The sequence below is a fragment of the Dermacentor variabilis genome, chromosome 4 (assembly GCF_050947875.1).
Source record: "Dermacentor variabilis isolate Ectoservices chromosome 4, ASM5094787v1, whole genome shotgun sequence".
Taxonomy (NCBI): Eukaryota; Metazoa; Arthropoda; class Arachnida; order Ixodida; family Ixodidae; genus Dermacentor; species Dermacentor variabilis.
In genome coordinates, this window is record NC_134571.1 from 4347921 (window position 1) to 4361755 (window position 13835).

At 46.0% G+C, this 13835-nt stretch overlaps 1 protein-coding gene across 4 annotated transcripts in view; it reads left to right on the forward strand.

Annotated features, from left to right (window-relative positions):
- Nucleotides 1-1724: 1724 nt before the first annotated feature.
- LOC142578589 (BBSome complex member BBS7-like) overlaps nt 1725-13835 on the forward strand; it is a 136939-nt gene continuing 124828 nt past the window's right edge. For all 4 annotated transcript variants that reach the window (XM_075687980.1, XM_075687983.1, XM_075687981.1 and 1 more), the window contains exons 1-4: nt 1725-1883; nt 9299-9367; nt 9425-9487; nt 9698-9873. In XM_075687980.1, coding sequence (XP_075544095.1) covers nt 1848-1883; nt 9299-9367; nt 9425-9487; nt 9698-9873 — 344 coding nt within the window. In that variant the 5' untranslated portion in view covers nt 1725-1847. The remainder of the gene's footprint in view (nt 1884-9298; nt 9368-9424; nt 9488-9697; nt 9874-13835) is intronic.

A 13835-nucleotide genomic window follows, 5' to 3' on the forward strand; every position in this document is an offset into this window, starting at 1 on the left:
GGTCTCACCGACAGGGAATTAGTCAACAACTAAGCGCATACTTATCTACCCCTCGCCAAAGACGCGGATCGCCTGGTAGAGCGCGTAAGCTACATGGGATTCTCGGCACCTGATCTAGACGAACCTTTCACCGTGTCCGAGATCAGACACGTTCTCTTCAATCTAAATGGCAGATCAGCCCCGGGACCTGATGGAATCACGAACAGACTCCTCAGGAACCTAGACGATAGGGCAATCGAGATAGTCACGGCGGAAATAAATTAGGTATGGAAAACTGGACAAGTCCCGATAGACTGGCGTACCGCAAAAGTGGTACTCATACCCAAACCAGGAAAAACCCCACGTATAAATATTATGCGGCCTATTTCCCTTACATCATGCATCGCCAAAATTGCGGATCACGAGGCACATAACAGGGTTACTGAACATATTGAAAAGAAGCAGCTCTGTAGACACAACCTACTCGGGTTTAGACAGGTGTTTTTCACACAGGACGCTACGCTTTTGCTTACAGAGCAATCTTTGGTAACACTACTCGCGATGTGAGAGGGATCCTCGCACTGGACCTCTGCAACGCCTTCGACAAGGTCCCGCATAAACGCATCCTCACGGAGACTTCCTCTCTTAACCTAGGTCTGCGGTTTTCATGATTACACCAGATCTTGCATCGCGAATGGAAACGCACACCTCCGACTAGGCACGGTCACGGGAGGACAATACGAACTGGGCAGCTGCGGGCACCCCGCAGAACTCGGTCCTCTCCCCACTCTTATTCAATGTAGCCATGCACAAACTCACCACTCGCCTCGCTGCAATCCCGAACGTGGGTCCCGCCATTTATGCGGACGGTATCACGATCTGGGCGCGGCGCGGATCGCTAGCCATGCTCGAACACTCGTTAAAAAGTGTATTGAAGGCTACAAAAGGTTTTCTTTCAAACTCGGGCCTTGAACTCTACCCCGCTAAATCAGAGCTACTGTTATACCGCCAGTCCAGACAGGGGGTCAGAAATCTGGCGCCTCTGGGAACCCTGCCGACAGAAATTCGAGCTAAAAAATGGGCATCCCATATTGAGAAATGGACTCGGTCAAAATTCTAGGTCTCCTCATTGATGCCAAGGGCTGTAACTCGACGGCCCTCAACAGGCCCACTGGACAGGCTAATAATGCCCTAAGACTTATAGCCCGCGTTTCAAATCGAAGAGGCGGTCTTAAAGAGGACAATTTGCTCAGAGCTTATCAGGCGCTCTTCCTGAGTCATGTTATCTACATCGCGTCGTACCTTAATTGGGCTAAAGCGGAAAAGGTCAAGCTCTACTCCATAATCAGAACCGGCCTCAAGCGCGTGCTCGGACTTCCGCTGTCCACAAGCACTGAGAAGCTTCTGGAGCTAGGACTCCATAACACCAACGATGAGCTAATAGAAGCTCACGCAGCGGCTCAAATAATGAGGTTTTCATCCAATAAGCCAGGGATCGGCATTTTAGAAGAAGCGGGAATCTAACCCAGACATGAACCGGCGACCAAAGCTAGCTTACCAGGGAGACCAGCACTGGCATCATGCTTGACCCCGTCCCGCGGAACATACACCCCGTGCGTAACGAGGGTCAAAAGTGTTGCATGGCACTTTCAAAACACACGCCATACACAGAACGGCCAATAAGTAAAACAGCACCTCAGCCCATCCACATAGCAACCACCGCAGTGTTTTTGGCAACGGCGAGACGGCCGCCGCCGCAGCCACACACTGCTTGGATAATCAATCGCTCGCAACTCCAAGGACGCCGCAAAACCGGCTCGTGTTGTACGATGGAGATCTCATCAATGATCGCGTGTTAAGATTTCATCATGGATTTGGAGCTCAACCGTTCCGACTACGTTCAGGTGAGCGAATCATCTCTCGTCACATGGATTTTCTTACTACTGAGGGACCAAAATGTCGCAAGCAAGACATTAAGCGCCAATACGCGTTGTTAGCTTGTCTAATGAGCCTTCAATGAAAATTTTGCCTAATTATGGCGTTTGCTCATTTGCCAAGAATGTTTCAGCGATGCCGTTAGCGCGAATTGGAGAGCACGAAAACGCTCTATGCGAGTTTGCGTGGTATTACGAAATGATTTGATTGTTCAGTGAGTTTATATGTTAACGAAGGGGGCAGCATTCTGGGTGTGATGACTAGAGAGATTTTCAAGTTTATGGGTTAATCACGTGCTAAACAAAAATTGCTGAACCCTCGCTTTCTACGTCTTCAAACGCAACATATATGAAACGGTTTCAATTTTTTCCGCAGAACTGACTCACCAAAAACCTTTTTTGTTATATATTTAGAGGAAATGGGAGCCATTTTATGGGTGACGAGCAATGAAATTTCCAATTGTTTCTGTTAAGCATAACTGCTGAAAATCATTACCGCATTCTCATTTTCTTCTATATCATGCCTTATACGATGCGAGTACTCAGTTCTAATAATTCCTTCGGGGAACTAAGCCAGGCACGTTCATATTTGCTTAAATGAAGAATGTTGCTCGTAATGTACGAATGAAGTTAAAACTGAGTGAGTTAAATTGCAACCTTAAGGGAAAATTTTGCACAATCATTCTAGTCATTACAAGGGTTGTTCACAAACCACACCAGCAGTTTATCTAATGTCTTGAAAGAAGACAGTATACCACAAAGTTTACATTTACGTGGTGATAGGTGGCATCCTATAGGCCCTGTGCAGGACATGTTCTTAGAAATTCCGCTAATTACGAGGTATTCAAAAAATTACTGAAGCAAGTATTTGAAAGCGTTATAGGACTGGTATCCAAATGTTTCCAAATGTCTCGAGATGGCTCTACATCAGATCAAGTTGCCAGTTAGCCATAATGTACAGCATAATAAGTGTAATGTGTGGCGAAAATATTAACTTGCTTTCCTTCTTGTGATGCATACCAGGTTCATAGTAGGTTTGCCAAGTGCACTCGGTAACCGCTGTGATGGCTTAGGTGCTATTGTGCTGCGCTCTAAGCACTTGGTCGTGGTATCGAATCCCGGCCGTGGCGGCCGCATTTCGATGGAGGAAACATGCAAAAACGCCCATGTCCGGTGCATTGAAGGTACGTTAAAGATGTTCGGGTGGTGAAAATATAATCCAGAGTCCCCTACTACGGCGAGCCTCATAATATAATCGCGGTTTTGGCAACTAAAACACTAGAATTCAATTTAGATGTCCTCGGCGGAGGAAGGAAACTGTTTATAATTGGTGAAAATAAGGGGCAGGTGATTGATAATGAGGATGCTAAGTACAAAGTGTGTGGGTCGATTATGCTTTTTTGCAAGGAATTACGTATTCAAGCACTCTGGAGCACAATAAGTGTGCTTTAAGGAACAGTATATATTGTCGGTGACAACTTAACAATTACAAAGCAAATCTACCACTGTCCAACTTGTATAAATGTACCAGCCAATCATGTTCGCTCATTGTGATGATTTCATGGCGAAGGATAACCTATGCCAATTTAGTATGGCGTCTTTGCGACTACAAGCCACCAAGATCCGTCGAGGGTGTTGTGACTTCCGTTTCCACTAAACCAAGTACCTCCGTACAGTTGTCCGAACATAATTTAGTTTCACACTCGCAATTCGTCTATCGATGCAGTACAATTATGTGACTGTATCACCTCGGAAGTGTATCCTTCGCCGTCTCACAGTGTTTTCGCTCACCGTCGTTCCGCCGCGGGGCAAGTTGTTAGACGCCACGTGTTCTTCTCGGACCACTCGCATCGCCCGTGCACTGCCTACAGATTCACCGACACATCAGGGCACTCAACGAATGTCATCGCATTCATTTGCGTGCGATGACGCGAAGGTGCAGTCGTCGTCGAACTGTTTAACGTGCGCGCCTGTGAATGCTTCGCTGCCGACGGAAGCACTCTTTACCGGTGAAAGGGATCGCGTCGGTGTCGCCATCTGTGCTCGTTTAGCGCTTCCAGATAACAAGCAGGAAATTGGGGTGACCTACCTTGATATTTACTGTCCGCTTCAGCTAAAGGAGTGCTTTCAATGCTGCTCAAGGAATGGCCGATTGTTCAAGCGACAATGGGGTACGAGGAATACACAGAGCGGAGGAGTGGTCACAGTACGGCGGTTTCGCTCGTCCGGTTCGCGAATCCCTGTGTAAGGTGTGACTTTGTTCGTGAAGTTGCGTTTGTGAAAGTGCTTCCACTAGGACATGAAGATGTCCTAGTCGACAGAGCTTTGTCGGTTCTGCGAGTGACAACTGTCGTCTTGCTCTCTGCATGCCTGCGCCGTGGGCACAAAAGCGAGCCACCGATGTTTCACGAAATGAATCGGCCTCTTCAATAGCATGCAGAGTTCCAAGCAAGTGTTGTCACCAAACTGCAAAAGTAATGCTTCCAGTATGATGCGCGTGTTATCCGGTAACTTGCGATTGCGATCACTTGTTTGACAGCACCGTAAGTGTCTTTTAGGGAAGAACAACTAGCGTGGCGTCGTAATCAGCTGGCACTTTGTATGTTCACTCTTGCATAACACGAACGTTTAATGTCACGTACGTTTGTACTCTGAATAGTATCATTAGTGTTTATTTATTTATTTGTGAATGGAAAATGTTGGCAATAAGCACAAGATGTCGCCCGCTTCTGCACAGCTATATATTGCTAAATAACTGAAAAGTGATGATCGGTACAGTGAAGCATTTTTGCTGTTTAGCAGTTTGCAGCTGGCTAATGTGCGGAATCGACTTTTTAGGCTAATTAATAGTTATGCTGCTTTTACATTCTGTTTTCTCGTGAAGCCTTATTTTTCCACTCCGTGTAGCTTTCTTTTCTTTAAATCCTGCAGACACCTACACGTATCCATTCAGGGGCGTAACCAGGAAGGGGGAGCTTTTGGGCTTCAGCCCCCTCTCACGTTTTCTCGTGCTGTCCTGCACCGCCTACCAAAACAACCCCCTGCGCCGGAAATCATTCTGGATTTTGTCGAGAACGTCTTTTTCACGCTGGAAAAGACAGGCATTTCAGCGCGAACCTTGCAAACTCGGGCTGGATTTAGGATTTCTTAGCCTTAGGATTCTCTGATTTGTTATTGCGCAAGACGTTTATCTCCTTTGTTTGACGCATTATTTATTTATTTATTTATTTATTTATTTATTTATTTATTTATTTATTTATTTATTTATTATTTGTACCTTCAAGGCCCGAAGGCATTACAGAAGGGAGTGGAACGAAATACACAGCATGTGGAGATAACACGCTATAATAATAAAAAAAATGAGAAAATGACAAAGTGCGGATTACCAAAAGTATTCTTCAATAGTAGTTCTAAAAGCAGATATATGAGTTATGTTAACGATTGAGGCCGGCAGATGATTCCCTTCATGGGTAGTTTTAGGAATAAATGAATAAAAAAATAGGTTAGTGCGACAGTGTGGAACGCTCAATTTATGGCGATGGTCAGTACGGGGTGATATGTATGCAGTGACTTTTTCTTAGGTGCTTAGATTTATTTGAGACTTTTACGTGTATGTAGATATCTCGTTGCGAAGTTTTGTGTATACTTGCAGTGAACCTTGTTTCCAGTAACACTTTTTTTACCTTTATCAAGCTGTAGCTTCGCGTTCGTATATTTCGTTGTATCTTCGCATTTCTAACGCACGAGGGCGAGTCAAATGAAAGTGAGCCAACCCATTCCGCGCAATAATGAATTCGGTTCATTATCTGCGAGCACGCGCGTAGCACACAGGGATCTCTCATTCACAAAAATGACAGACAGGTGTGAGGATAAATGTTCTTTAATGCTCTAATACACTGCGTTGAACATGGTTCTGCGACATAATAGACGCTTCAAAAGTTGAACAGCATGGTGTCATCATGTTTTCGACAGCTGAATGTGTTTCCCAAAAAGAACTTAGTCGTCGTATGGCTACCATGTACATTGAACATTGTTTTTCATTGGTGACTGTGACGTATTGGAGCAAATGGTTCAAAGAAGGACGTGAAAGTTGCAAATACGATACAAGACCGGGCCCAACCCACCGTGCAATCACCCCCTACACAATTGCAAAGGTTGATGAACCGATTTGACAAGAACGGAGGATAAGCATCGATGAACTGGCAGAGCGTGCGAACATCAGCCACTGTGCGGTTCACACCATAATTCATGGAAATCTCGATTATCGGCTCTTGTGTGCGCAATAGATGCTCAATATTTTTAACTACCGTGAGAAGAAGGAGTGGTTCGGTGCTGCATTGGCTCATCTGATCCAGTATCACAATAAGCGTGACGACTTCTTGCCTGCAATTATGACCGGGGACGAATCATGGGGCCACTACTACGAGACTGAAACACGGCAGCAAAGCTTACAGTGGAAACATTCGAATACTTCGAATTCGAATTCACCGGGACGCTTTCTTGTAATCAATGAAAGCTATATATAAGGGTTAGTTATATTCCGCACATTTTTCTATCACCTGATTGATAGTGTGAATATGGTCTATAGTTAAGTAGCCTTTACGGAATCCTGCCTGGTCCTTTGGTTGACGGAAGTCTAAGGTGTTCCTGATTCTATTTGCAATTACCTTAGTAAAGACTTTGTAGGCAACGGACAGTAAGCTGATCGGTATATAATTTTTCAGGTCTTCGGCGTCCCCTTTCTTATTAATTAGGATTATGTTAGCGTTCTTCCAAGATTCCGGTACGCTCGAAGTCATGAGGCATTGCGTATACAAGGTGGCCAGTATTTCTAGAACAATCTGCCCACCATCCTTCAACAAATCTGCTGTTACCTGATCCTCCCCAGCTGCCTTTCCCCTTTGCATAGCTCCCAAGGCTTTCCTCTTATTAGCTATACTTCTTAGCAAGTCTATACCTCTTATTAAGTTTGATTACAAGTACAGCTACTCTCTCATTAATACTGTAGAATTCGTCAATATTGTTCACTATGTCCTTATGGATTAGGAATCCTACCCCGTATTGCTCCGTATCTAGGATACCTCTATAACAGAGGACATGTCCGTTAACCAGTAATGTATAAGCCTCACCAGTTCTTTTAATCTCGCTAACGCCGATGATATCCCAAACGATGTCTGATAATTCCTCAAAGAGTACTGCTAACGTAGCCTCACTCGACATAGTTCGTGTGTTAAACGTTGCAAGGATCAGTTTCCATTGGGGGCCTGTCCGGATCCAGAGATTTTTAGCACCCTCTGCAGCGTTACAGTTCTGACCGCCCTCTTGGTCAGGTTCTCCGCAGCCTAGTTAGCCATCTATGAGGGGGTGGCCGAATACTGCACCAGGGAGGCCAATTCCTGATCTGGTGAGGGAGTGTATTGTTGAAGTTTTGTGGGCCTTCCTAATTTGGTTGTACGTGGATTAGAATAGCCCCACTCGATTTCGGCATCTTTTGCCGGTGACAGGCGTCACTCCAACCCTGCAGAAGTTGTGCCCTAGAGGAGCTGAATTGCAAGCTCACCATCATATATATATATATATATATATATATATATATATATATATATATATATATATATATATATATACAGAGAGAGAGAAAGAAACAAACTTATGGCGGGATTCGAACTTACGACTATGGCAGCCGAGCATTCGCCATAGCTCAGTCAGATAATCCCGCAGGCGGGTAGGCAACCTTATCACCGACAAGTACAGCCCAAAGGATCCTACATGCCTAAAAACTGCTTTGAGTTGTCCGCGATAGAAGGGTAACGATTTCTAAACGGTTCCGGTCTCGTAGTTCCGGAGTCGCACGTGCGCAGGGGCATAGTATTGCTCAATGGTTCCATCATCGTGGTTTCAGAGTCACCCGTACGCATGCGGGCATGAATGCGGCTAGATATACGATACATCTTCGGCGAACTTGAACAATACTTAAATGTAGTGTGGAAAAAAAAGAAAATGAGAAGAAATAAAAAAAACTTTCAGCGCTTACCGGGAATTCACTAGTAGCGTGTTCAAGGCGGTACTCCAAACAACTCACGGTCTGTCGAAAGCATCGGCGAAGTCTTTCCGAACGAGACGGACCTGGTACTGATGCATCGCGCAAGGCTGAGACTTCGTATGTGAGGAGGGTGCATTTACTGAGACTTTCGCTCAAAGGCGAATTATCAGTGGCGAGACGGGCCGCCAAACAATAGTTCGTAAACGCGCGTAAGACATGCAACTTTAGAAGGGCCTGGCTCTATGGTTGGAAAGCGCTTATACGACGCCTCCTTTAAGCTACAGCGTAAGCTTCTGCCTGCGATCAGTTAGGCATGTTCGTACAACTTCGCGCGGGAAACCTACTGACGTACCGTTTGCCGTCGAACTTGCAATACCTGTAATTTAGCAGATGCGAATCCGCGCTCGCGATCATTTTGAGTACGAACAAAAACCCGCGAAAACTAATATAAGTGCGAATGCAGAGCAAATAGATGGGTGCGAACTACGACCTTTTTTGCATGATGAAGATCCGTATTGTGAACTTAGCCACTGTTGTCGCTACGTTATTTTACTTATGTCGCGCGTGACACCGTAAACTGTCACATCGCATTTTCTTTCCCTTTCGCAAGACAATTATTATTTCTTTTCTCTGCGGTGCAGAGCCCATGCTACTATTCGTGTTTCGAATAATAATAACGTGCACGATGCGCTCACTTTGATAGCAGAAAAGGGCATCTCAGTAGGTACAATCGGCAGCGAGCTTCGGAAGTTATTGCAACTCATTTCGTAAATGTTACATGCCTAAAAACTTCTTTGATTTGTCCGCGATGGAAATGTCACTAGTCACTAGTCACTGAACAAATTGGCGTGCCAAGCAACCACCTTGTTTACAAAATTACCAATTTCAATCATAAGAACTTCTCACCAAAACAAACGAGATGTTGAATTTTGTTCAGAAGATGTGCCAATTTTAATTAACACATTCACTAAAAATGTCCTTCTTTAATTTTTGTTACAGCTGTTCCCTTAAAGAAAGCAAACAGCACGAAAGATGTCGGCCTTTACTGTTGTGTTACAAATATACGCCCCAAAGCATGTAAAATGTTCATAGAGTGTGTAGAATGGTTAATAGCCGGTAAATACTGAACAATTTTTCCGTCTTTCTCCCTTTGAAACCTGCGCAGAATATGATTGGTTTTCCTGTGAGAACTAAAACTTCCATCAAGATATAACTTAAATAAAATGTGGTGAACATTTACAATTGTCCATGCAAAGTTAAATGAGTGGTTGAGTTACAGCCTTTGTAAAAGCTTTATATTTAGCATGCATAAAGCCCCATGGAAATAAATTACTCTTGTCAGGTTGACGGGACGTCCCCAGGGGCCACCAAGATCCTTCCGCACTCATCGGAGCCTAAAGGGTGTCAAAAGGTATGTCTCACGCTTAGGAGCGCTATGATGAACTAACATGTGACACTTTTTTCGCAGGTGGTCGTCGGTAGTCAGTCTGGAGTCGTTCACTCATTCGGGGCTAACCACGGGCACATTGAAGTAAGTACCCAATGTCACTTGTTTACAGACGAGGAGCAGTCCCGCCAGTCGTTCAGTGTATTTTTTTCAAAGGTGTAAGCTGCTTCTTTATCTGTCTTTAAGCAGAATGACCACGAGTTTTCCTTTGTCCTATCGTGGTCTCCTGATAGTCGGGCCAAGCGTCCTATGAACCCTGATTCCAATTCCGTTGCTCCATTCTCGCAACTGCAGACGGTGTTCAAGACGTTGCCTGGCAAAGGTGTGAGCTGCATTCAGCTAGGCGGGGCCATCGGCAGCATCCAGGACAAGATATTTGTGGCGGCAGGCAATGAGATCACTGGTTACACGCGCAAAGGAAAGCAATTCCTGAAGTTCGACACCAACCTGACAGACAACATACGGTGCATGTAAGTCCTGCTTCGTCCACAGCCACCAACTGCGGCCGTGCTAAGCAATTAGCTTTGAGGCATCGGCTTCGCGCGTCTACACCGCAGGGCCGGCCGTCCAGTCCAGTGAAAGCATTGTTTGGCAGTCTAGCACGTTTGATTTGCAACTTGACGCAGCAATCTAACATTTTGTGCCGCTCATCTTGAAGTCATGGTTCTGGCAGAACCAAATTCTACTCGAAATGAAGTAACGAAAGAACATTGAGACGCCTGTAGTGTTTACACGGATGAGTCTATTTTAATGCACAAGGAGACCATAGGACCGTGAGCTGGAGCGTGGCGCTCTGAATGAATCAGGCGAACGCGTTCTGAATGCTCGATTTTAACCAGCCCAGTGTAAACACCACGGGAGTGCTCTAGAGCACTCTAAATCGACCATTCAATATGTCCACACTGAGCTCCCTTTATGGCGTTCTCCGCCAGCCAGAAGCAGAAAGCGAGTCCACTAAGGGGCTCAAAAGAATGCCAAACGATTTTCCACCTGCAAGGGAAATATTGTCATCCACCCGAATTTAGCACGAAGGTACAAAGAAAACCCACACAAGTTTCTCAGAAAGAACGCTTCGCAGTTGAGAAAAATTCGTCGTGGTCCGAGATTCGAATGCGGGACCAACGCCTGGCCGGGGTGCTCGCTTTACCACCTGAGCAAACCAGGATATGCTAGCAGACCGTAGCCCGAGGGCGAATTAATCGACTACTCGAAGCATAGGGGCACAGAATATGACAAATCAGTTCTGTGGAATCCCGCAAGGCGGAGGAAGTACCATGAAAGGGAACAATTGTCATCCACCCGAATGTAGCACGAAGCTACAAAGGAAACCCACACAGGTTTCTGAGTAGGAATGGGCGTTTTCTGCATTTTGACAATCCGTGGCATAGAATGAATGTCCATCAAGGTATAAAATAAAGTTTATACCACCACCACCACCATCAAGGTATAAGCTTGAATGGCGATAACTCTTTCTCGAAAGGTGTGGTGCGTGGTAGAAATAGGAAGCGCAGCGCAAATCTAGGCTCGCTGTTAGCAAATAAAGGATGTGCCCAAGTGCACAACACACGCCGTGCAGCTGGTCACCGTTGCGACCAGGAAAACAGCGAGTGCATGCGTGCTCTATGAGTACACTGATAGCGGCGACGCCTTTATTGCAACAGCCCCGATCAGTGGCTGCTGTCGCTTTCACTGTGCTTCGATTTCTCAGCAGCTCCTCGCAGCAAATTTTCACCATCACATTACGACAGCAATCAGAGTACTTCATAGACTGCCAGGTCAGTGCTTCTACCGCTACTGAGCTTCCCACTTGACTTGCTGATAATTATGCACACGCAACAGTATACCGCTAACTCCTGCGTGCCTTTGCCACTATCCACTATGCAAGCATATAAACATGTGCTGAAGTGAATTCCTGTCGGATGAAAAGCGATGAGTAGCGTCGACAAGTATAATATCTCACTAGGAACTGGGGACCAAGATAAAAGATAGGGTACGACGGATAGGGTACGACGACACCATAGCCACTGAGCAACCACGGCGGGTTAAGGGGTCGCCTTGAGGGAAGCACCCAAAGAATGTCCATTGCTATTTTGCCACACAACAGCGTTCTCCGCAGCCAAGAGATCCACTCTAAGGGTGACCAGCTGTCTGCTGTCAGGTTGCCTGAAGCGTCGCATTTAAGTGCGACTTCGGGAATTCTCCGAAAGCAGACTATGATGACACACTGCAATTTGGCGTCCCAGTGCTCCTTCTATTCTGGTAGTCTTCCTGGGAACTCACAACTACCGAGCACAAGAAAGCGCCGAGATCCATCGGGTCTGGCGAACAAACCTACGCACCTGCCCTATGCAGTAAAATTAAAGCACAAAATTGGCCATCCAAACATTTTTGAAACATTCGGAAAAGTCCAAAATTTAAAGATAATAACAGATTCTGTCGTAGTTAACCACAGAAATCGCTTCACCAACCAAGAACGGCCATCCATCGAATCAAGAAAGAGCTCTCAATTTGTAAATCGTTCGTCATTGATCATCAGGCGCACGAGGGAGGATCAACGGCGAATATCTTAGCAAATTTTGGTTTGGAGATGACATTGTCTTGTTCAGCAACTCTGGGCAATGAACGCTTGTCTGTGTAACTGTCCAAAGAGCGAACTTCTCTCTTGCTTCTCTTCTTTTAATCCCCTTTCCTCCTTTCCCCGTTCACGGTAGCCTACCGGGCTCAGCCTGCTTAACCTCCCTGTGTTTCCTTTATGACTACTCTGTCTCTCTGGGGACAAATTGCAACAAATGATTGAGGACCTTAACAGAGGAAGTGCACGAGTGGCGTTGAATGTTAATATACAGAAGACGAAGATGATGCTTAATAGCCTGGCAAGCGAACAAAAGTTCAGGATAGCCAGTCAGCCTCTCGAGTCCGTGAAAGAGTACGTTTACCTAGGTCAATTACTCGCAGGAGACCCTGATCACGAGAACGAAATTTACAAAAGATAGAAATGCGTTGGAGTGCTTGCGGCATACATTGCTAGATCCCGACTGGAAGGTTACCACTATCATGGAAAAGAAAGGTGTACACTCAATGGATTTTGATAGTGCTGACATATCGCAGAAACTTGAAGGTTGGCAAAGAAGCTCAAGAACAAGTTAAGGAACAAGGAACAACGAATATTAGGGGTAACGTTAGGAGACAGGAATAGAGCGGTGTGGATGAGAGAGCAAACGGGGATAGCCGATATTCTAATTGACATTAAGAGAAAAAATGGAGCTGGGCAGGCCATGTAACGTGTAGGTTATATAACCGGTGGATCATTAGAGTTACAGAATGGGTACGAAGAGAAGGGAAGCGCACTCGAGGATGGCAGAAAACTAGGTGGGGGCGATGAAATGGGGAAATTCGAAGGTAGAAGTTGGAATTGGTTGGCGCTGGACACAGGTAATTGCAGATCGCACTGAGAGGCCTTCGTCCTGCAGTGAACATAAAATGGGATGACGATGATGAACAGGGTCTTTAAACCTTCGGGCGTGCGACGACTACCCTCGACACAGCGTGCGGGAGCATTAAATGACAGCCATCGTCAGCGCAGCTTGGGTACGACAGCGCATCGGGAATGGCACGCTCACGCTGGTTCATGTTACAGGGCGCTATCTCCTGGGCGGTCTGTTCTTGGCTTGTTCATCCTAGCCAACACTCTGGTGTCATGTTATCGCTACCACTCGCTGCATCACAGCGCTGGAAGCCGGTTCTGGGCGAAGCTTGCTTCACCAACTGGAAACGCGGGCGTGCGACGACTACTCTCGACACAGCGTGCGGGAGCCTTAAATGACAGCCATCGACAGCACACCTTGGGCACGACAGCGCATCGGAAATGGCACGCTCACGCTGGGTCATGTTACAGGGCGCTATCTCCTGGGCGGTCTGTTCTTGTCTTGTTTTATCGCTACCGCTCTCTGCATCACAGCGCTGGAAGCTGGTTCTGGACGAAGCTTGCTTCACGAACTGGAAATCCGGGCGTGCGACAACTACCTTCGACACAGAGTGCGGAAGCCTTAAATGATAGCCATTGACAGCGCACCTTGGGTACGAGGGCGCATCGGGAATGGCATGCTCCCGCTGGTTCATTTTGCAGGTCAGTTACCTCAATAATGCGGCGTGTGTTAGGAGCAGTAACTACTGTTTATGTGCGGTGTAGTGCCCTGTAGAACTTAATGATTTGTTTAATCGGTTTTTGCTATTGTATTCCAACATGACAATGCTTTATCTGCCCTTCTCTTCATAATTTATGGAGACTTTGAGCCAAATCCTTTTCCAATGCCCGAAATTGAACCTGGTGCATTTGCCCAGGCTCTAGAATCCATTCGAAGGTTTGAAAATGGTCACGCTGTTTTAATTGCAGAACTCAAGGAGACGAAGCAAAAGCAGGACGCAGCAGAAA